The 23,575-nt window shown below is 46.0% G+C and overlaps 1 protein-coding gene across 1 annotated transcript in view; it reads right to left on the bottom strand.

The window, feature by feature from the left end:
* Nucleotides 1-9,090: 9,090 nt before the first annotated feature.
* LOC135965270 (POTE ankyrin domain family member G-like) overlaps nt 9,091-23,575 on the bottom strand; it is a 35,932-nt gene continuing 21,447 nt past the window's right edge. The window contains exons 11-15 of the mRNA XM_065521794.1: nt 16,902-17,025; nt 16,070-16,246; nt 15,934-15,970; nt 10,839-11,007; nt 9,091-9,175 (exon numbers count right to left, since the gene is read on the bottom strand). Coding sequence (XP_065377866.1) covers nt 9,091-9,175; nt 10,839-11,007; nt 15,934-15,970; nt 16,070-16,246; nt 16,902-17,025 — 592 coding nt within the window. The remainder of the gene's footprint in view (nt 9,176-10,838; nt 11,008-15,933; nt 15,971-16,069; nt 16,247-16,901; nt 17,026-23,575) is intronic.

A 23,575-nucleotide genomic window follows, 5' to 3' on the forward strand; every position in this document is an offset into this window, starting at 1 on the left:
TGTTGCACTGAGGCTTGTGCATGCGGGGCAAGGCCAAACTGGCTTGCAACCAGCCAACTCTGCAAGGGTGTGCCAGGAGCCAGTGGACCAGCCTCCAACCTCACTCACTGTCGCTCGTGTACCTCATTTCTTCTACACTAGAGGTAAGGCCTCAGTGCCGTCTGCTTTTCCACAGGCCTCTGCTCCATCAGCAATCAGGTGGCAGCCAGTCCGGCTTTTGGGACCTGGCCATCCCTACTTCCCTGAGTGGGTGAAGTTGTACGCTGGTGCAACTGCTCCAGGTGCACCGTTGCAGAGGTGGCTGGTTGCTCTTTGAGCCACCATGGCCTTGCCTTGCATGAACATGCCCCAGCTGCTCTGAGTGATCTTGTCCTGCCTGGGGCCAAATTTTAAATCTACCCAGGACCACAGAAGGCAGGGTCCTCAGGCCTCTGCTTCATCAGCACCTGCTCCAGGCGCACCCTTGCAGAGGTGGCTGGTTGCTCTTTGAGCCAACTTGGCCTTGCCTGGCATGCACAGACCCCAGGTACTGATGTGCTGCTCTGAGTGAGCTTGTCCTGCCTGTGGCCACATTCAAAGTCTGGCCAGGGCCACAGAATGCCTAGTCCCTGGATTGCAATCCTGGCTGCTTTCTGCACTTGAATATAAAGTCCTCCTCAAGACAGCCCGTGGTCTGCCTCTTGGCAACGAAGAAGCCCGCAGTACCATCTGAGCCCTGAGGAATTGACTGGTGTTTTAAAGGCAGCACACACCCTGCTCCTGAGATTGCGGCTCATTTCCTCTATATGTCTCCATTTGTAAGACAATTATTGCACTGAGGCTTGTGCACGCCGGGCAAGGCCAAGCTGGCTCAAAGAGCAACCAGCCACCTCTGCAAGAGTGTGCCAGGAGCAGGTAGACCAGCCACCAACCTCACTCACTGCCACTCCTGTACCTCATTTCTTCTACCCTACAGGTAAAGCCTCAGTGCCATCTGTTTTTCCTCAAGCCTCTGCTAAATCAGTCATCAGGTGGCAGTCACTCAGGCTGTTGGGATCCGGCCATCCCTACTTCCTTGAGTGGGTGAGGTTGGTGGCTGGTGCAACTACTCCAGGCGCACCCTTGCAGAGGTGGCTGGTTGCTCTTTGAGCCAGCATGGCCTTGCATTGCATGCACATGCACCAGCTGCTCCAAGTGATCTTGTCCTGCCTGGGGCCAAATTTTAAATCTGCCCAGGGCCACAGAAGGCAGAGTCCTCAAGCCTCTGCTCCATCAGCACCTGCTCCGGGCGCACCGTTGCAGAGGTGGGTGGATGCTCTTCGAGCCAGCTTGGTCTTGCCTGGCATGCACAGACCGTAGGTACCAACGTGCTGCTCTGAGTCAGCTTGTCCTGCCTGTGGCCATATTCACAGTCTGGTCAGGGCCACAGAATTCCTAGTCCCCTGGATTGCTATCCTGGCTGCTTTCTGCACTTGAACATAAAGTCCTCCTCAAAATGGCCTGTGGACTGCCTCTTGGCAACAAAGGAGCCCACAGTGCCATCTGAGCCCTGAGGAATTCACTGGAGTCTTAAAGGCAGCACACCCCCCACTCTACAGCTTGCTGCTCATTTCCTCTAAATGGCTCCATTTGTAAGACAGTTGTTGCACTAACGCTTGTCTATGTCTGGCAAGGACAATCTGGCTCAAAAGCAACCAGCCAACTCTACAAGGGTGTGCCAGGAGCCTCAGGCCTCTGCTCCATCAGCCATCAGGTGGCAGCCACTCAGTCTGTTGAAATCTGGCCTTCCCTGCTTTCTTGAGTGGGTGCGGTTGGTGGCTGCTCCACCTGCTCCGGGCACTCCCTTGCAGAGGTGGCTGGTTGCTCTTTGAGCCAGCTTGGACTTCCCTGGCAGGCAGAGGCACAAGAATGCAACACTGATCCATGTGAGCTTGTCCTGCATGGGGCCAAATTCTAAGTCTGGCCATCCCTGCTTCCTTCAGTGGGTGAGGTTGAAGGCTGGTCCAACTGCTACAGGAGCTCCATTGCAGAGGTGGCAGGTTGCTCTTTGAGCCAGCTTGGCCTTGCCTGGCATGCACAGATTCGAGGTACCGACATGTTGCTCCGAGTGAGGTTGACCTGCCTTGGGCCAAATTCTAAGTCTGGCCAGGGCCACAGAAGGCCGAGTCTCTTGGGTATAAATCCTGGCTGCTTTCTGCACTTGAACATAAAGTCCTCCTTAAGACGGCCTGTAGTCTGCCTCTTGGCAACAAAGAAGTGCCATCCGAGCCCTGAGGAATTGACTGGAACCCTAAAGGCAGTGCAAACCCCGCTCCTGAGCCTGCTGCTCATTTCTTCTATGTGGCTCCATGTGTAAGACAGTTGTTGCACTGAGGCTTGTGCATGCCAGGCAAGGCCAAGCTGGCTCAAAGGGCAACCACCCACCTCTGCAAGTGTGTGCCAGGAGCCGGTGGACGAGCCACCAATCTCACTCACTGCTGGTCAGGGTACATCATATCTTCTACACTAGAGATAAGGCCTCAGTGCCATCCGCTTTTCCTCAGGCCTATGCTACATCAGCCATCAGGAGGCAGCCATTCAGGCTGCAGGAACCTGGCCATCCCTGTTTCCTTCAGTGGATGACGTTGTCGGCTGGTCCAACTGCTACAGGCGCACCATTGCAGTGATGGTTGTTTGCCCTTTGAGCCAGCTTGGCCTTGCCTGGCATGCACAGACCCCAGCTACTGACATTCTGCTCTGAGTGAGCTAGTCCTGCATGGGGCCAAATTGTAAGTCTGGCCAGGGCCACAGAAAGCCAAGTCCCCTGGGTGGAAATCCTGGCAGCTTTCTTCACTTCAACATAAAGTCCTCCTCAAGAGGGCCTGCGGTCTCCCTATTTGCAATCAAGAAGCCTGCAGTGCCATCTGAGCCCTGAGGAATTGACTGGAGCCCTAAAGGCAGCCCACATCCTGCTCCTGAGCTTGCTACTCGTTTGCTCTATATGGCTCCATTTGTAAGCCAATTGTTGCACGGAGGTTTGTGCATACCAGGCAAGGCCAAGCTGGGTCAAAGAGTAACCAGCCACCTCTGCAAGGCTGTGCCAGGAGACAGTGGATGAGCAACCAACCTCATTCACTGCTGCTCATGATACATCAGTTCTACCCTAGATGTAGGGCCCCAGTGCCATCTGCTTTTCCTCAGGCCTCTGCTCCATCAGCCATCAGGTGGCAGCCACACAGTCTGTTGGAATCTGGCCATCATGCTTCCTTGAATGAGTGAGGTTGGTAGCTGCTCCACCTGCCCCAGGGGCACCCTTGCAGAGGTGGCTGGTTGCTCTTTGAGCCAACTTGGCCTTGCCTGGCATGCACAGACCTCAGGTACCAAAGTGCTGCTCTGAGTGAGTTTGTCCTGCCTGAGCCTGGCCAGGGCCACAGAAGGCCTAGGCCCCTGGGCGCAAATCCTGGCTGCTTTCTGCACTTGAACATAAAGTCCTCCTCAAGACGGCCTCTGGTCTGCCTCTTGGCAATGAAGAAACCCGCAGTGCCATCTGAGCCCTGAGGAATTGTCTGGAGCCTAAAGGCAGCCTACACGTGGCTCCTGAGCCTGCTGCTCTTTTCCTCAATATGACGCCATTTGTAAGACAATTGTAGCACTGAGGCTTGTGCATGCCAGGCAAGACCAAGCTGGCTCAAAGAGCAACCAGCCACCTCTGCAAGAGTGCCTCTGGAGCAGTTGGAGCAGCCACCAACTTCACTCGCTATCGCTCATGGTACATCAGTTCTACCCTAGAGGTAGGGCCCCAGTGCCATCTACGTTTGCTCAGGCCTCTGCTCCATCAGCCATCAGGTGGCAGCCACTCAGTATGTTGGAATCTGGCCATCCGTGCTTCCTTGAGTGGGTGAGATTGGTGGCTGCTCCACCTGCTCTGAGCGCACCCTTGCAGAGGTGGCTGGCTGCTCTTTGAGCCAGCTTGGCTTTGCCTGGCATGCACAAGCCCCAGAAACAGACACTGCTGCATGTGAGCTTGTCCTGCGTGGGGCCAATTTCTAAGTCTGGCTGTCCCTGCTTCCTTAAATGGGTGACGTTGAAGGCTGGTCCAACTGCTACAGGCGCACCCTTGCAGAGGTGGCTGGTTGCTCTTTGAGTCAGCTTGGCCTCGCCTGGCATGCACAGACCCCAGCTACGGACATTCTGTTCCAAGTGAGCTTGTCCTGCCTTGGGCCAAATTCTAAGTCTGGCTAGGGCCACAGAAGACCGAGTCCCTTGGGTTCAAATCCTGGCTGCTTTCTGCACTTGAACATAAAGTCCTCCTCAAGATGGCCTGTGGTCTCCCTCTTTGCAACCAAGAATCCTGCAGTGCCATCTGAGCCCTGAGGAATGGACTGGAGCCCTCAAGGCAGTGCACACCCCACTCCTGAGCCTGCTGCTCATTTCCTCTATATGGCTCCATTTGTAAGACAATAATTATACTGAGGCTTGTTCAGGGCAGGCAAGGCCAAACTGGCTCTAAGAGCAACCAACCACTTCTGCAAGGGTGTGCCAGGAGCCAGTAGACCAGCCACCAACCTCACTCGATGCTGCTCAGGGTACACCATTTCTTCTACCCTAAAGTTAGGGCCCCACTGCCATCTGCTTTTCCTCAGGACTCTGCTCCATCAGCCACCGGGCAGCAGCCACTCAGGCTGTTAGAATCTGGCCATCTCTGCTTCCTTAAGTGGGTGAGGTTGTCGGCTGGTCCAACTGCTACAGGTGCGCCCTTGCAGAGATGGCTGGCTGCTCTTTGAGTCAGCTTGGCCTTGCCTGGCATGCACAGACCCCAGCTACCAACATTCTGCTCCGAGTGAGCTTGTCCTGCCTTGGGCCAAATTCTAAGTCTGGCTAGGGCCACAGAAGACCAAGTGCCTTGGGTTCAAATCCTGGCTGCTTTCTGCACTTGAACATAAAGTGTTCCTCAAGATGGCCTGTGGTCTCCCTATTTGCAACCAAGAAGCCCGCAGTGACATCTGTGCCATGAGGAATTGACTGGAACCCTAAAGGCAGCGCACACCCTGCTCCTGAGCCTGCTGCTCATTTCCTCTATAAGGCTCCATTTGTAAGACAATTGTTGCACTGAGGCTTGTGCATGCCAGGCAAGGCCAAGCTGGCTCAAAGGGCAACCAGCCACCTCTGCAAGGGTGCGCCAGGAGCCGGTGGACCAGGCACCAATCTCACTCGCTGCCGGTCAGGGTACATAACTTCTTCTACCTGAGAAGTAAGGCCTCAGTGCCATCTGCTTTTCCTCGGGTCTCTGCTCCATCAGCCATCAGACGGCAGCCACTCAGGCTGTTGGAATCTGGCCATCCCTGCTTCCTTCAGTAGGTGAGGTTGGTGGCTGGTCCACTGGTTCCAGGTGCACCCTTGCAGAGGTGGTTGGTTGCCCTTTGAGCCAGCTTGGCCTTGCCTGGCATGCACAGACCCCAGCTACTGACATTCTGCTCTGAGTGAGCTAGTCCTGCATGGGGCCAAATTGTTAAGTCTGGCCAGGGCCACAGAAAGCCGAGTCCCCTGGGTGGAAATCCTGGCAGCTTTCTTCACTTCAACATAAAGTCCTCCTCAAGAGGGCCTGCGGTCTCCCTATTTGCAATCAAGAAGCCTGCAGTGCCATCTGAGCCCTGAGGAATTGACTGGAGCCCTAAAGGCAGCCCACATCCTGCTCCTGAGCTTGCTACTCGTTTGCTCTATATGGCTCCATTTGTAAGCCAATTGTTGCACGGAGGTTTGTGCATACCAGGCAAGGCCAAGCTGGGTCAAAGAGTAACCAGCCACCTCTGCAAGGCTGTGCCAGGAGACAGTGGATGAGCAACCAACCTCATTCACTGCTGCTCATGATACATCAGTTCTACCCTAGATGTAGGGCCCCAGTGCCATCTGCTTTTCCTCAGGCCTCTGCTCCATCAGCCATCAGGTGGCAGCCACACAGTCTGTTGGAATCTGGCCATCATGCTTCCTTGAGTGAGTGAGGTTGGTGGCTGCTCCACCTGCTCCAGGGGCACCCTTGCAGAGGTGGCTGGTTGCTCTTTGAGCCAACTTGGCCTTGCCTGGCATGCACAGACCTCAGGTACCAAAGTGCTGCTCTGAGTGAGTTTGTCCTGCCTGAGGCCAAATTCTGAGCCTGGCCAGGGCCACAGAAGGCCTAGGCCCCTGGGCGCAAATCCTGGCTGCTTTCTGCACTTGAACATAAAGTCCTCCTCAAGACGGCCTCTGGTCTGCCTCTTGGCAATGAAGAAACCCGCAGTGCCATCTGAGCCCTGAGGAATTGTCTGGAGCCTAAAGGCAGCCTACACGTGGCTCCTGAGCCTGCTGCTCTTTTCCTCAATATGACGCCATTTGTAAGACAATTGTAGCACTGAGGCTTGTGCATGCCAGGCAAGGCCAAGCTGGCTCAAAGAGCAACCAGCCACCTCTGCAAGAGTGCCTCTGGAGCAGTTGGAGCAGCCACCAACTTCACTCGCTATCGCTCATGGTACATCAGTTCTACCCTAGAGGTAGGGCCCCAGTGCCATCTACGTTTGCTCAGGCCTCTGCTCCATCAGCCATCAGGTGGCAGCCACTCAGTATGTTGGAATCTGGCCATCCGTGCTTCCTTGAGTGGGTGAGATTGGTGGCTGCTCCACCTGCTCTGAGCGCACCCTTGCAGAGGTGGCTGGCTGCTCTTTGAGCCAGCTTGGCCTTGCCTGGCATGCACAAGCCCCAGAAACAGACACTGCTGCATGTGAGCTTGTCCTGCGTGGGGCCAATTTCTAAGTCTGGCCATCCCTGCTTCCTTAAATGGGTGACGTTGAAGGCTGGTCCAACTGCTACAGGCGCACCCTTGCAGAGGTGGCTGGTTGCTCTTTGAGTCAGCTTGGCCTCGCTTGGCAATGCACAGACCCCAGCTACGGACATTCTGTTCCAAGTGAGCTTGTCCTGCCTTGGGCCAAATTCTAAGTCTGGCTAGGGCCACAGAAGACCGAGTCCCTTGGGTTCAAATCCTGGCTGCTTTCTGCACTTGAACATAAAGTCCTCCTCAAGATGGCCTGTGGTCTCCCTATTTGCAACCAAGAAGCCCGCAGTGACATCTGTGCCATGAGGAATTGACTGGAACCCTAAAGGCAGCGCACACCCTGTTCCTGAGCCTGCTGCTCATTTCCTCTATGTGGCTCCATGTGTAAGACAATTGTTGCACTGAGGCTTGTGCATGCCAGGCAAGACCAAACTTGCTGAAAGAGCAACCAGCCACCACTGCAAGGGTGTGCCAGGAGCCGGTGGACCAGCCACCAACCTTACTCGATCCCGCTCATGGTACATCAGTTCTACCCTAGAGGTAGGGCCCCAGTGCCATCTGCTTTTCCTCATGCCTCTGTTCCACCAGACATCAGGTGGCAGTCACTCAGTCTGTTGGAAACTGGCCATCCCTGCTTCCTTGAGTGGGTGAGGTTGGTGGCTGCTACACCCGCTCCTGGGGCACCCTTGCAGAGGTGGCTGGTTGCTCTTTGAGCCAGCTTGGCCTTGTCTTGCATGCACAGACCACAGGTACCAAAGTACTGCTCCGAGTGAGCTTGTCCTGCTTAGGGCCAAATTCTACGTCTGGCCAGGGTAACAGAAGGCCTAGGCCCCTGGGTGGAAATCCTGGCTGCTTTCTGAACTTGAGAAGAAAGTCCTCCTCAAGACAGCCTGTGGTCTCTCTCTTGGCAACAAAGAAGCCCACAGTGCCATATTAGCCCTGAGGAATTGACTGGATCCCTAAAGGCAGCGCACACCCTGCTCCTGAGCCTGCTGCTCCTTTCCTCTATGTGGCTCCATGTGTAAGACAGTTGTTGCACTGAGGCTTGTGCATGCCAGGCAAGGCCAAGCTGGCTCAAAAAGCAACCAACCACCTCTGCAAGGGTTTGCCAGGAGCTGGTGGACCAGCCACCAACCTCACTCTCTGCCGCTCATGGTACATCAGTTCTACCCTAGAGGTAGGGCCCCAGTGCCATCTGCTTCTCCTCAGGCCTCAGCTCCATCAGCCATCAGGTGGCAGCCAGTCTGGCTGTTGAAACCATCTCTGCTTCCTTGAGTGGGTGAGGTCAGTGGCTGTTCCACCTGTTCCAGCCACACCTTTGCAGACGTGGCTGCTTGCTCCTGGAGCTAGCTTGTCCTTGCCTGGCATGCATAGACCCCAGCTACCACCATGCTACTCTGAGTGAGCTTGTCCTGCCTCGGGTCAAATTCTAAATCTGGCCAGGGGCACAGAAGGCCGAGTCCACTGGGTGGAACTCCTGGCTGCTTTCTGCGCTTGAACATAAAGTACTCCTCAAGATGGCCTGTGGTCTCCCTCTTTGCAATGAAGAAGCCCACAGTGCCATCTGAGCCCTGAGGAATGGACTGGAACTCTGAAGGCAGCGCACACCCTGCTCCTGATCCTGCTGCTACTTTTCTCTGTGTGGCTCCATTTGAAGCACAGTTGTTGCACTGCAGCTTGTGCATGCCAGGCAAGGCCAAGCTGGCTCAAAGAGCAACCAGCCATGTCTGCAGGGATCCGCCAGGAGCAGGTGGACCACTCGTCAACCGGACCCACTCAGGGAAGCCGGGAATGCGTGTTGTACCATGCATTTCACTGCAAGTACCTTTCTCTGCAGTTGGTGACCTAGGTTTTCTTCTATAGGTTTTTTATGGTTTTAGGTTTTGCATTTAACTCTTTAATCCATCTTAATATAATTTTTGTATTAAGTGTAAGGGAATGGCCCAGTTTCAGTTTTCTGCATACGGCTAGCCAGTTTTCCCAACACCATTTATTGATAGGGAATCCTTTCCCCATTGCTTGTTTTTGTCAGGTTTGTTAAAGATCAGACAGTTTTAGTTGCATGGTGTCATTTCTGCGGTCTCTGTTCTGTTCCATTGGTCCATATATCTGGATTGATATGAGTACTACGCTCTTTTGGTTACTGCAGCCTTGTAGAATAGTTTGAAGTCAGGTACTGTGATGCCTCCAACTTTGTGCTTTTTGCTTAGGATTCTCTTGGCTGTGTGGGCTCTTTTCTGGTTCCATATGAAATTTAAAGCAGTTTTTCTAATTCTTTGAAGAAAGTCAGTGGTAGCGTGATGGGAATAGCACTGAATCTATAAATTACTTTAGGTGGTATGGCACTCAGGCACAGAAATGTCCTTGAGTAGGGCAATACCATTCAGGACATAGGCATGGACAAAGTCTTCATCACTAGAACACCAAAAGCAATGGCAACCAAAGCCAAAATTGACAAATGGGATCTAATTAAACTACTGTGTCTGCAGAGCAAAAGAAACAATCATCAGAGTGAACAGGCAACCCACAGGATGAGAGAAATTTATTGCAATCTCTCCATCTGACCAAGGGCTAATATACATAATCTACAAAGAACTTAAACAAATTTACAAGAGAAAAACAAAGTACCCCATCAAAAAGTGGGCAAAGATATCAACAGACACTTCCCAAAGAAGACATTTATGCAACCAACAAACATGTGAAGCAAAGCACATCACCACTGGTCGTTAGAGAAATGGAAAGCAAAATCACAATGAGATACAATCTCATGCCAGTTGGAATGGCCATCATTAAAAAATCGGGAAACAATAGATGTTGGAGAGGATGTGGAGAAAGAGGAACACTTTTACACTGTTGGTGGGAGTATAAATTAGTTCAACAATTGTGGAAGACAGTGTGATGATTCCTCAAGGATCTATAACTAGAAATAGCATTTGACCCAGCAATCCCATTACTGGGTATATACCCCCAAAAATATAAATCATTCTAATATAAAGACACATGCACACATATGTTTATTGAGGCACTGTTGACAACAGCACAGACTGGAACCAACCCAAATGCCCATCAAGGATAGACTTGATAAAGAAAATGTGGCATATATGCACCATGGTGTACTATGCAGCCACAATAATGGATGAGTTCATATCCTTTGCAGGGACATGGATGAAGCTGGAAACCATCATTCTCAGCAAACTAACACAAAAACAGAAAACCAAACATCACGCCTTCTCACTCATAAGTGGGAGTTGAACAATGGGAACACATGGACACAGGAAGGGGAACACCACACACCAGGGCCTGTCAGGGTGGGGAGCTAGGAGAGGGATAGCATTACCAGAAATTCATACTGTAGATCACGGACTGATGGATGCAGCAAGCCAGCATGGCATGTGTATACCCATAAAACAATCCTGCATGTTCTGCACATACACCACAGAACTTAAAGTATAATTTTAAAAAAAGGAAATTTGCTTTTAAGTAAACTTTTAATCATAGAACTTTAAAAAAAGAATCCTTTTGAATCTTTTACTACCACATCATAGCTTGGACAAACTGCTGATATTTTAAAAGTAACACAAACATCAAACAGAAAGAACTAGACTTAGGAACCAAACTCAGGTTTCTGTAGTTAACAGGCAGAATCTTAACACTGGGTCACCAAGACTACTCCTTCAGCCTGGCCTTGGCTAGCAAAAGATGGCCTTGTTATGTAGGTGAGCCCGCTTATGTACAAACAAAAAAAATAAAAATAAAAATATTTTCTGATAACTGGAATTTTTTTTTTCATTTTTGCAGCCACAGGGCTTTTAGCCAATTCAGATGCCTTGCTCCCCACAATTTGGAACATTCCCTTGGATTTGACCAAGTCAGGAAGAGATGGGAGAAAAGTGAAACAACAACAATAAAACCCCAAACACAAACACACACAAAGAATTGAGCAAAACAAACAAATGCACCATTTATATGATTACTGAGTGTTCTCATGGTAAGGAGAAATTAAAAGTAGCTGGTGGATAATCTTAAATTTTAGTCATTAGAAAAAATTTTAAGACAAAAGTCTAATTCAGTTACTTACCTGGAAATAAGGCTCAGGCTGGTGATCGTTCTCTGCCGTCTTAGAAGCTGGAAAAAACTGACACTCACCTTTCCTGTCAGAAGCAAGCCGAAACTCAGGAAAGGAGGTGCCTGCTCTCCATCGCCATGGAAGCAGGAAAATTTGCCTTCGTTGTTGGAAATGAGTAAAACTTCAGAAAAGGACTTGTACAGCAAAATCAACTTTAGATCTCAACCAAATTTTGGGAGATCAGGAACTCTCTGCAGGGGAGAAGCTCCCCAACCTCAGCAAATTATCCTATTGGTTTGGGCAATAAAGATAGCCCAGGTTGGTATCAATCAATAATGAGATTTATCAAAGGTCAGGACCACCTTTGTAATCTCCTTCTTTTTTTTCTTTTCTTTGAGATGGAGTCTTGCTCAGTCACCCAGGATGGAGTGCAGTGGCACAATCCCAGCTCACTGCAAGCTCCAACTCCCAGGCTCAGGCCATTCTCCTGCCTCAGCCTCCCGAGTAGCTGGGACTACAGGCACCCGCCACCGTGCCCGGCTAGTTTTTTGTATTTTTAGTAGAGACGGGTTTTCATCGTCTTAGCCAGGATGGTCTTGATCTCCTGACCTCGAGATCTGCCCACCTCGGCCTCCCAAAGTGCTGGGATTACAGGCATGAGCCACCGCGCCCGGCCCTCTTTCTTTTTTTATCTTTATTGCTATAGTTCGTTTGGTCAGGAACTAGGAGTGCAGCACTTGCTTTTTTCTGTTTTCCATTTGATTGAAATATTTTTCTCCATTCTTTTACTTTGAGCTTATGTATGGCACTGTATGCAAGATGGGTTTCTTGAAGACAGCATACTCAAATGGGTCTTGGTTCTTTATCCAGCTTGCCCCCGTGTCTTTCAATTGGAGCATTTAGCCCATTTCCATTTAAGGTTAATCATGGTATGTGCGGATTTGATCCTGTCGTCATGCTGTCAGCTGGTTATTTTGCAGACTTGTGTATGTGGTTGGTTTTTGGCATCACTGGACTGTGTACTTCAGTGCGTTTTTGTACTGGATGGTGATGGTTTTTTCTTTCCATATTTAGTGCTTCCTTCAGGAGCTCTTGTAAGACAGATCTGGAGATAATGAATTCCCTTAGCATTTGTTTGTCTGAAAAGGATCTTATTTCTCCTTCACTTATGATGCTTCATTTTGCTGGACATGAAATTCTGGGTTGAAATTTCTTTTCTTTAAGAAGTTGAATATCTTTTCTGGTTTGTCGGGTTTCAGCTGAGAGGTCTGTTAAGTCTGATGGAATTCCCTTTGTAGGTGACCTTGCCTTTCTCCCCAGCTGCCTTTAACATACTTTTTTTTCATTTTGACCTTGGAAAATCTGATGACTGTGTGTCTTGGGGATGATCTTCTCATGACATATCTTACTGAGGTTCTCTGGATTTCCTGAATTTGATTGTTGGCTGTCTGGTTAGGTTGGGGATATTCTCATGAATGATATTCTGAAGTACGTTTTCCAAGTTGGTTCCATTCTCCTCATCCCTTTCAGGTACATTAATTCGTCACAGATTTGGTCATTTATATCATCCCATATTTCTCGGATATTTTGTTCATTGCTTTTCATTCTTTTTTTTCCCCATTCTTGTCTGCCTATTTTATTTCAGAAAGCCAGTTTTCAAGATCTGAGATTCTTTCCTCTGCTTCATCTGTTCTGCTGGGTGGTTTTGCACATGAGATGGAGCTGGTGAGACCTCTGCCGTCCTTACTCTGTTTGCCTCTCCCAGGGCTCCAGCTTGGGCACACCTGCTTACAGGGCACTCTCGGGTGCCCACACACACTACAATAATTTTCATGATGCCATCACACACAATCACCATGTGACTGCATTATGAAAATTCTTGTAGTGTGGTTTACAGCTCTATCAGGTCAGTTATGTTTTTCTCTGTACTGCCTATTTTGTCTGTCATCTCCTGCAGTGTTGTACAATGATTTTTAGCTTCCTTGTATTGGATGACAACGTACTTCTTTCACTCAGTGAACTTTATTCCTACCCATATCCTGAACTCTGCTTGTATCATTTCAGACATCTCAGCCTCAGCCCAGTTCTGAACACTTGCTGGAGAGCTCATGCGGTCATTTGGAGGGAAGGAGGCATGCTGACTTTCCGAGTTCTCAGTATTCTTGCACAGATCCTTTCTCATCTTTATGGGCTTATCCTCCTTCAGTCGTTGAGGCTGCTGACCTTTGGACAGGATATTTTTCTTTTATTATATCTGATGACCTTGAGGATTTGATTGTGGTGTAAGGCGGACTCAGCCAACTGGTTTTGTTTTTGGAGGATTTTAGGGGGCCAACATGCAGCTCCCAATTCCTGAACTGTGTGCTTTAACTCTGGGGAACGTGTATTGGGCCCCATCTTTGTTCTCTGGCTCCTCAAGGTTTGGAGTCCACTGCACTGAGGGGATCCAAGTGCGGCAGCTGCAGCGGAATGCTAGCGGATGCAGGAGTCCCTGCCTCCCTGAGAGCGTTGACAAGGGGGTGGAGGCAAGACAGCTGGGGTGTGGGCCAGGGGGCCCCTGCTGACTCTGTGTGCTGTTACACTGGAGGCAGTGCTGGTTTGGGGTGGACTGCTGGCCAGTGCACCTCTGGGTGCCTTCTCTGAGGCCCCCTCCCCCAAAGCAGCAGTAGTCGCTCAGGATATAAGAAGGTCCCTTTTTCTCTGCACAGCATTACCTCAAGGGTGAGATGTTGACAGGGATGGGGTTTTTGGCTCTGTTCCAACCACAGCTTCGTCTTCAGTGGCAGTTGGTGTGGGTTGGGGTGTGTGCTGCACTCCCATGTGCTATCAGGGCAAGTACAGAAAAACCCACCTGTGTAAACACACACAGCAAAGGGATGTGAGAAGTTTCCATATAAAGAGCTGCAGTATGGAGAGGTGATGTGCAGGCTGGTGCATGGCTGTAGGGGCCACCTTGCTGCAGCTCTCCACTAATCAGGCACGGTCCACTGGTACAGAAGCTATAGTGTGTGCACCCGAGAGTGTCCTGTAAGCAGGTGTGGCCTGGCTGGGGTCCTGGGAGAGGCAAGCTGACTAAGGGGTGCTGAGGTCAGACCAGCCTCACCTGATGTGCAAAACTGCCTAGCAGAGATCAGGTCTCAGAGAACTCTCTCAAAAGTGAACCCCAGCACAGCACAACTGCTCTACACAAACATGGCCAGACTTCTTTTTTAAGCAACTCCCCTTTTTAAAGAAGGTAACTCTTAGACCTGATCTGTGCTGGGCAATCTTGCACATGAGACAGGGCTGGTCTGACCGCAGCACTCCTTAAGTGCTGGGATAAAGTGTCTCATAAGAGCAAGCAGAGCTAGAGAGATAGCTGTCCCTGCCCTCTGGGCTGCATATCATCTGACTTGTTGCTCTACAACTTTGTCTCCTGGAGGCTCCACCCGAGAGAGATGTAAGTTAGCAGTTACTTAATATAATCACCCCAGGATGGAGGGCCTGTGCTGTGAGCCCAAGTCAGGGTTCCCTGTCTGGTGATGAACAGTGCAGGGTGTGTTGTACCTGTGGGAAATGGACTGGTGTGTTCCTTGGGTCAACTACAGCTTGTTGGAGGTGTCGATATGGCACTTAGGGTCTTTGCTCCCTTGATATTCTGAGGGAAGCAAGGGCAGTTCCACTGCAGAGGCAGCGGCAGAGAGGATTTCAGTTGCTCCTGGAAGCTCAGTCCAGGGAATTGCCAAGTTGCTACAGGCTTGATAGTTCCAGTGGGGGGCTGGCTGGAGACCCTGCCAGGGGGGCCTACCCATTGAGGAGATATGGAAATGGGCACCCACATAACAGTCTGGCCACTTTTCTGTGGGGCTGCTGTGGTATGCTGGGGGTCCACTCCAGTCCCCAATGGCCTCCTATTTTCCAGTGCCTGAAGGTATCAGCAGTGAAGTCTGCAAAAAGGCAAAGATGATAGCCTGCCCCTTCCTCTGGGAGCTCTGCACCTCGGAGGTATGAACCAGTTGCCAATCTGTACACACCTGTAGGATGTGGCTGGAGGCAAGTTGAGAAGTCCTGAACAGTCAGGAGGAACAGGAACAGGGACTTGCTTAAAAAAGAAGTCTGGTCACATTTTTGTAGAGTGGCTAGCTGTGCTGGGGGTTCACTTCAGCCCCTGGTTGCCTCAGACACTCTGAAACTTGAAGACTGAAATGGCTAAGTTGTCCAAACGGAAAAGATGACAGTCTGGTCCTTCCCCTGGAGCTCTGACTCAGGGAGGTCTGAAACCTCTGTCAGCCAGAGAACAGCAGTGAAGGTGGCTGGAGACCCTGGTTGAAAGCCTGCACCCAGTGTTTACAAATGTGGTCGGAGACTGACTTAAACAAGAGTCTGGCCACGTTTTTGGAGGGTGGCTGTGCTGCACTGAGACACCACTTCCACCCCTGGTCAGCTTGGGCTCTCCAAAGCCCATGGGCCAGAACGGCTAGGTGCCCAAACAGCAAAGGTGGTGGCCCTCCCCTCTCTCTGGGAACTCTGTCCCAGGAAGGTTTCAAATCTCTGTTGGCCAGGGAACACTGGTGGGGGTAGCTAGAGGCCTCAGGTGGGAGGTCCTGTCCAGTGATGAGGAACAGGATCAGGGCCTGCTTACAGAAGCAGTCTGGCCATGATTTGGTAAAGCAGCTGTGCCGTGCCACAGGATCTCTTCTGCCCTTGATGGGTTTGTAGTCTCCAAAGCCCACACACTAGAATGACTAAGTTGTCTGAACAGGAAAGATGGGGGCCTGCCCCATCTTGTCTCTCAGAATTTATCCTGTGTGATGCAGCTTAATGTTTAGGCTGTTAATTTTGCTGTCAACATTAGAGTTGTTCAGAAAGAATCTCACTGTTATCTTTTAGGTTAGATATATGAGAATTCATTTTTTCCTGTAAATAAACCTGTTCATGTTTGTTCTCTGTAAAGAAGTCTGTTTCATCTATTTGACATTGATCACAGTCATGTAGGGCAGTAGTCAGTCTAAAACGACATGATAGGATTTCCATTTCCAGTGTTTCCTAGCTGTGTCTTACATTCTGCAGTTCAGAACTGAGCATTCTCAGCGGTCAAAATGCTAAGCTGTCCACTCTACTGAAATACTGATTTTTGCTAATGCTTCCTCATTCAATTTTACAGCCTTAAGAAGTTTATCATTATTCTCAGTTGTCAAAATGCTAAGCTGTCCACTGTACTTAAATGCTGATTTTTGTTAATGATCCTCCCTTAATTTTACAGCCTTTAGAATTTTATCTTTCTTTGCTTTCACACTTTCAATTTCCTCCAAAAGTTTCTTTTCCCTTAGCTGGCTCTGCTGTTTTATTCTGTCTACTTCCAGTCTCAGCATGGCAATTTCTTCCTGCAACATGCGATTTTCATGCAAGAGATCTTTTTCTTTCTTATTGGTAAGAGAAACCTAAGTAAACAAAGGGAACTTTTAATTAGCACTCAAGAGAATGACGTATCATGATTTCTTCTGAAATTAAAGTATGACATTTATATTTGTATAAGGAAAGAATTCCCATAGTGGATATCTAAGTGGAAAAAAGTTGGACAAAACTTCAAATCTAAAAATGTGTAAATTCCAAAAAGTTGAAATACTTATTTAAAGACCATGAAAAATAAGTCACTAGAGGATTTTTAGAATTTCAGAATTGGAAAAGCCTTTCTCTGAATTATAAAAAACCCAAATGCATAAAATATAAGATTAATAAGCTTGAGTATATTTTTAAAATTGGGTTTATTCTCTGATATCTAATCTATCAACTACACCATTGTAAGAACCTTAGCTATGCATATATTTGGACAGAAGCAATTTCTTAAAGTTCTTTAAGTTCCTTTTTCTGAAGAAAGTTTTATCAATATACTACTTTTCTAATGTTTTTACAGTCAGTTATAAGAATTGCATTTATTCATAACTGTTTAAGCATTGTACCCTTCCACAATGTACACGTAGATATCTAAACATTGCACTTCTGTTTTAAAAATCCTGTGTACTTTCCAAAATACATAAAGTTGTCTTTTAAATAAATACACATATTAAAACATTTGAAAATGACTAAAGAAAATACCTCAGAATTCATTTTCTTTTCAGCCACTTCCATCTGCTCTTGTTTACCAGTCAGAATCTCTTCTTGTGATATTCCAGCATTCTGTTCTTCCGAAACTTGCTTCTGGGTATCATTTTGTTCATCACTAGAAGAAATTTTGATTTTCATGAAATACTGGAGGTGTCCCTAAAATGATCTACAGGGCAACATGGTGCCATCAGATGTCATTCACACAATGCATATCTGCACATTAATCCAAGACAAGGCAAAGGGGTCTCACATCTCTTAACCCAGTTCTCCCCAACCATGTTGGCACCAGGGACTGGTTTTGTGGAAGGTAATTTTTCTGTAGACCTGAGTTGGGGGATGGTTGCAGGATGACTCAAGCACATAACATTCATTGTGCATATTATTTCTATTATTACTTATATATAATGAAATAATTACATAGCTCACCATAATGTAGAATCAGTGGGAGCCTCAGCTTGTTTTCCTGCAACTAGATGGTCCCATCTGGGGGTGACAGTAGATGGTGACAGATCATAAAGCATTAGATTCTCATAAGGAGTGAACAACCTAGATACCCTGTGTAAGCAGCTTACAACAGGGTTTGAGTCACACTCCTATGACAATCCAATGCCACCACCGATCTGACAGGAAGAGGAGCTCAGGCAGTAATGTGAGTGACAGAGAGTGGCTTTAAACAGATGTAACTTTGCTTGCTCACCTGCCACTAGCCTCCTGCTCTGTGGTCCAGGTCCTGAGTCCAGGGACTGGTACTGGTCCATGGCCTGGGGATTGGGAAGCCCTGTGTTAACCCATACTTTTTATATTTATTTTTGGGAAACACTTTCCACTTATATTCTTGATTCCTCTGTATTTTATAGACAACTTAGAAATTCCTTTTGGAACAAGACAGGGTCTAATATTGTGTTTTTAACATACAACTTTGAATTAATTTTATCTGTGTATGTGACAGAGATGTGAAATAAAGTAATCATTAATCACTTTTGATTTTACTTTTATTTCATGCATGTTAAGAATAAAACTGGGAAGTCCTAGGCAGAGCAATTGGGCAAGAGAAATAAAGGACATCCAAATTGGAAAAAAGAAAGTCAAATTATCTCTTCACCAATGATATGATCTTATCCCTAGAAAACCCTAAAGACTCCTACAAAACACTCCTAGACTTGATAAATGAATTCAGTAAAGTCTCAGAGGCTACAAAATGTACAAATACCAATGAGTAGTACCACTATACACTACCTACAACCAAGTTGCGAGTCACATCAAGAACCAAGCCCCTTTGACAATGGCTGCAAAAGAGTAAAATACCTAGGAAAATATGTAACGAAGGAGGTGAGTCAACTATAAAAGGATAACTGGAAAACACCACTGAAGAAAATCAGAGATGACACAAATAAATGAACATACATCCTATGTTCCTGGACTGAAAGCACTGATATTGTGAAAATGATCATAGTGCCCAAAGAAGTCTACAGATCCAATACAATTTCTATCCAAGTACCAATGTCATTCTTCACAGAGTTATTTTAAAAAGCTGCCATTCATGTAGAACCACAACAGAGCCTGAATAGCAGCACACACACCAAGCAAAAGGAACATACATGTTGGCATCACATGACCTGAAAACTGTAATTATTTTTAATGAGGTAAAAATGCATAAGAATATTACTGTTATTGTACAGAGAAGACAGTGAACAAGAAAAGGAATTTAAAAAGAGAATATCACTACCATATACATATATGAACTGACAAAGAGACTAAATCCTCCTACTGGAGTTTATGTTAGGACTTGAACAAAAGCTTCTAGAAATACCAATAACAGAAACAAGGCAATTAATTTTAAGGAATAAATTATGCAAAGAAATATGTATTTAAAAAATGTAAATAGATCTTCCTGAGAGCTATTATTAACCAATTCATCGTGACCACAATTTAAAAATGAGGTCTAAAATTCTGGAATATAAAATAGTTTCATTTTGAACATAGTTAATTGAAGGCAACTTTTAAACAGAAAATGTTCAGTTAAAGTTGAGTCTAACTTAGGAAAGAAATGACCTGTACCAATGGTAACAAGAAGCCACCCAGAGCCAGTTTGAAATCTAATCAACCAATCAATGACCACTGGTCTTGCTCACCAACCAATACAGATGTGAGCAGCTTGCTTCTGAAATACAGCCAAGCAGCAGCACCTGCTCCATCAGAATAGCCAGTGCCGGACCAGTATTCCTCTTACTATAGGAAGCAAAAAATTTCCAACTCTGTCTTTTTATTTCAAATACCAAAGGTTCATAATCCCTTGAAAAGAATTTGTAAGTCCATTAAATGTGCCACCCCATTTTTTTTTTTTAAGCAGGTGGCCAGGTGCAGTGGCTCATGCCTGTAATCCTAGCACTTTGAAGGGCCAAAGTGGGTGGATCACCTGAGGTAAAGAGTTCGAGACCAGCCTGCCCAACAAAGTGAAATTAGTAGTCTCTACTAAAAATACAGAAATTAGCCAGGTGTGGTGGCATGCCGCTGTAATCCCAGCTCCTCAGGAGACTAAGGCAGGAGAAATACATGAACCCAGGAGGCGGAGGGTGCAGTGAACTGCGACCCCACCACTGCACTCCAGCATGGGCGATAGAGTGAGACTCTATCTCAAAAATCAAATCAAATAAAATACTAGTAAAGTTTGCAATTCCTCTGACTCAGTTTACCATAATTACAATTATGATTACAAATAAAAGAATAAATAATGAATAACCACAATATTGGGCTTTTCTCCCTAAATAAAAAAATTAATATAAAGAATGTAGCTTATTATAAAAAGCCAAAACAATTATTAAAATGCATATAATTACCAGACAAAACTAATAGAATGACCCATGTCAAAATTTTAAAGTGAGAATCAATCAAACAACATACCCAGGATAAACTCCATTCACTCGTTTAATAAGGATTTATTAGGTAGCTACATCCAATACGCTAGGCCTTTTTCTAGGCAGTGAGGATATAGTAGTGAAAAATAAAATCCTTATTCATGAGAGTGAGATAAACACACAATAACAACAGACAGAGAAGACAAAATATACAGTACGTTAGAGGAGAAAAAACTAAAGCAGGAAAATGAAATGTTTATGTGTTTGATGGGGAGGGTGGTGGGAAAGTTGTGATGGTCAGAAAAGTCTCTGCTGAGAAAGGGGATTTCTTTCTTTCTAATACAAAAAACCTTTTATTTGTATATCAAAGACTCTAAGAAATTATGATATAAGGTTAAGAGTGTTGATGTCAAGATACAAATGGATTTGAAGTTAGAGATGATAAATCACTTTGTTTCATTGAACCTTCCCTTGGTTACATTAGAGAGCCTCCCTGGTACACTCCCAGTTGAATCTTAAGCATGATGCATCTGGGTAGTACATGGTTCTTCCTCAGAAAGTGGTTGTTCCATAATGTGTTTCTTTTTACCCTTTTTCTACTTCTTAGCAGAAAGGAGGTTTTAAATAAAGAACTGAAGGAATGGAAAGAGTAAGCTAGGAGGATATCTGGGGAAAAAGCATTCCAGACACAGGGAACTTCCAAGTACAGAGGTGTGCTTGGAGTCTTTAAGCACTAGGGGTAGATAAGGGATGGCAAGAAGTTCAGTGTGGCTAAAGCAGAGCAAGGGAGATAATTAGGAGGAAATTTGACACATACTCAGAGTGAAATGGGAGGCAATCAGAAGGGCTGGGGCACAGGACTGACACAATTTGACTTATATTTTAAGTACATCCACTGAGTTAAGAATTGATGAAAAGGGAAGTTTTTAAAAGCCAGGACTATCAATTACCAGTCTATGACACTCATGTAGACTGCAGATGAGGGTGGCTCAGATGTAGAAGATATGACTGGCTTCTGGACATATTCTTCAGATAGACCTGACAAGATTTACTGAGAGAATAGATGTAAGGTGTCAGAGATGGAGAGAGAGATGAGTCAAGAATGACAACGAGATTTTTGGCAGAGCAACTGGAAGAGTTGCCCTTAACCAAAGTAGGAAAGACTACATGAGGGGTAAATTTCAGGAAGGCCATCAGTAGCCCAATTTTGGGTCTGACAAGTGTGTGATACCCAATAGCTAACCAAATAGAGATATCAAGTAGGCAGGCTCATATGGAAATCTGGAATTAGGGAGAGAGATCTGAGCCAGAGACATACATTTGGAAATCACTAGCATATACACGGTAGAAAAAGTCACGAGGGGCTGGGTGCAGTGGCTCATGCCTGCAACCCCAACACTTTGTGAGGCCAAGGCAGAGAGATCACCTGAGGTCAGGAGTTTGAGACCAGGCTGGCCAACATAGGGAAATGCTGTGTCTACTAAAAATACAAAAATTAGCTGAGCATGGTGGCACCAACCTGTAATGCCAGCTACTCAGGGGGCTGAGGCAGGAGAATCACTTGAACCCAGGAGGTGGAGGTTGCAGTGAGCCGAGATCACACCACTGAACTCCAGCCTGGGTGACAGAGTGAAACTCTGTCTCAAAAAAAGAAAAAGTCATGAGAGAGAAGATTGAGGACTGAGCCCTCGGAAAAAACAATGTCCAAATGGAGAAAGATGAGGAGGAGCAAGCAAAAGAGGCCATGATGAATGGATTAGAAAGGCAGGAGGAAAAGCCTGAGGGACTGAGGTCCTGGAAGCCAAGTTGAAGATGCTGTTAGAGAGGAGATGTCCTCCATTGGCTCAAATTCTGCTAACAGATTAAATAAAATGAAGTGTACGAAAAATGCCTAGATTTATTACAGAAAAAAATTAGTGATAATCTTGAGGAAAAACAACGTTGGAGGAGTACTGAAACTGAAGACTTACTGGTGTGAGATCAAGAGTGAATGAAAAGATAATTGAGTTCATGAGTTCTTTTAAGGACATCATACTTAGACAGTTCTTTTAAGGACATCATACTTAGAAGTCATGGCTGAGAATGTTGTAATTTTCTTCCACAGTCATGGAAAATAATAGACAATTAATTTCAAATTTTATATAACAGGTGTAGTCTTCAAATTTTACATAACAATTATATATTTTAAAAGTTATAAAATTATACACATGTGGCATTAAAAATGCCAGACTGAGGTGTTAAATCCTTAAAACTATAGAACTAAAAGTCACCTTAAACAATTCTAGATTCCATAAGCTGAATATCACTTTGTTCATGCTTATACATAAAGACCAAGAAACACTAAACGTTTCAAGGAGAGTATTTCTGGCTTGATAAAAATCAGCCAATTCTAGAACAGTTGATACTCATCAAATATACAAAGTAATTGATCACAGTCAACTACTGAGTTCTATTCACAGGAATAAAGTGGCAGAAATGCAGAAAATAGTCTTATGTTATAAATGAAATTTTAAAAATTATATGAAGTCACTGTGGAAAAATGTGGTGTGGTGAATACTGAAATATATCCTTTTCTCAAAGGAAGGATAATGTCACACATGCAGGACACTTTTATGAATAATTGTTACTGCATTAGCAGCACCTTCCTTTTAGCACAAGGCCAGCACATTAGCACCTGTGGGCCAAATCCCACTGCCTGTTTTTGTAAGTCAAGTATCTTGGAACCCAGCCACGCTTATTCACTCTACAGTTCACAGAGTCAATTAGCTGGGTGTGATGTTGCACACCTGTGGTCCCAGCTAGCAGAGAGGCTGAGGTGGGAGGATCACTAGAGCCCAGAAAGTTGAGGCTGCAGTGAGCCATGATCACAAAACCGCAATCCAGCCTGGGCAACAGAGACCCTGTGTCAAAATTATATATACAGTCTGCAAAGCCTAAAATATTTACTAACTGACTCTTTGCAGAAAAATCTGACCAAATCCTGGTTTAGTAGATGAAAGATCCTTTGATACATTTTAATAAAAGTTTTACCCAATATACTGAAATGTTTATATTAAATATAGATCCCCATACAATCCCTTGGCAATATTCAGATTGAAGATCCAATATTTCAGCACTCAGGCACTGACAACAAAAATTTAATAACTAGCAATCAAGGTACAGTGTCAATGGAGCATGCAGCTTCCATTTGCAACACAGCAGATATTACAAGAATTCTAACAAAATTATCTTAAGATGTGTTATCAAAGTAAAGGTTTTAAATACATTTTAATTGTGAAATAATCCGTATACTCTAGATCTAACCTCATTTGTAAAAAATGGTTCCATACTACATTATTTTCTGGGAATGAAAATTGAGCTATTTCCTATTGGTAAGGATTTGCTTTTAATAATGATAAATTCCTACTGATAAGGATCCATCTTTTGATATAATGATGCTGTAATAAATGTTCTTATATGTAAGTATATACGTAACAAATCTATACAAGTATCCTTAATATACATATATATCCTTACTATGTTATATATGTGTGTGTGAATATGCTACTCAATTAATGTTCGAAATGCATTTACCAACAGTGTACGACATGTCTTTTTCAATGAGACCATTTCCTTTGCAGCAACACAGATGGAGCTGGCGGCCACTATTCTAAGCAAACTAATGCAGAAACAGAAAATCAAATGCCACATATTCTTACTCATTTAGTGGAAACTAAACAATGAGAACTCATGGACACAAAGAGGAGAATAACAGGCAAAAGGGTCTACTTGAGGGTGGAGCATGGCTGGAGAGAGATGACCAAAAAACTA

The sequence above is a fragment of the Macaca fascicularis genome, chromosome 10 (genome assembly GCF_037993035.2).
Source record: "Macaca fascicularis isolate 582-1 chromosome 10, T2T-MFA8v1.1".
NCBI lineage: Eukaryota > Metazoa > Chordata > Mammalia > Primates > Cercopithecidae > Macaca > Macaca fascicularis.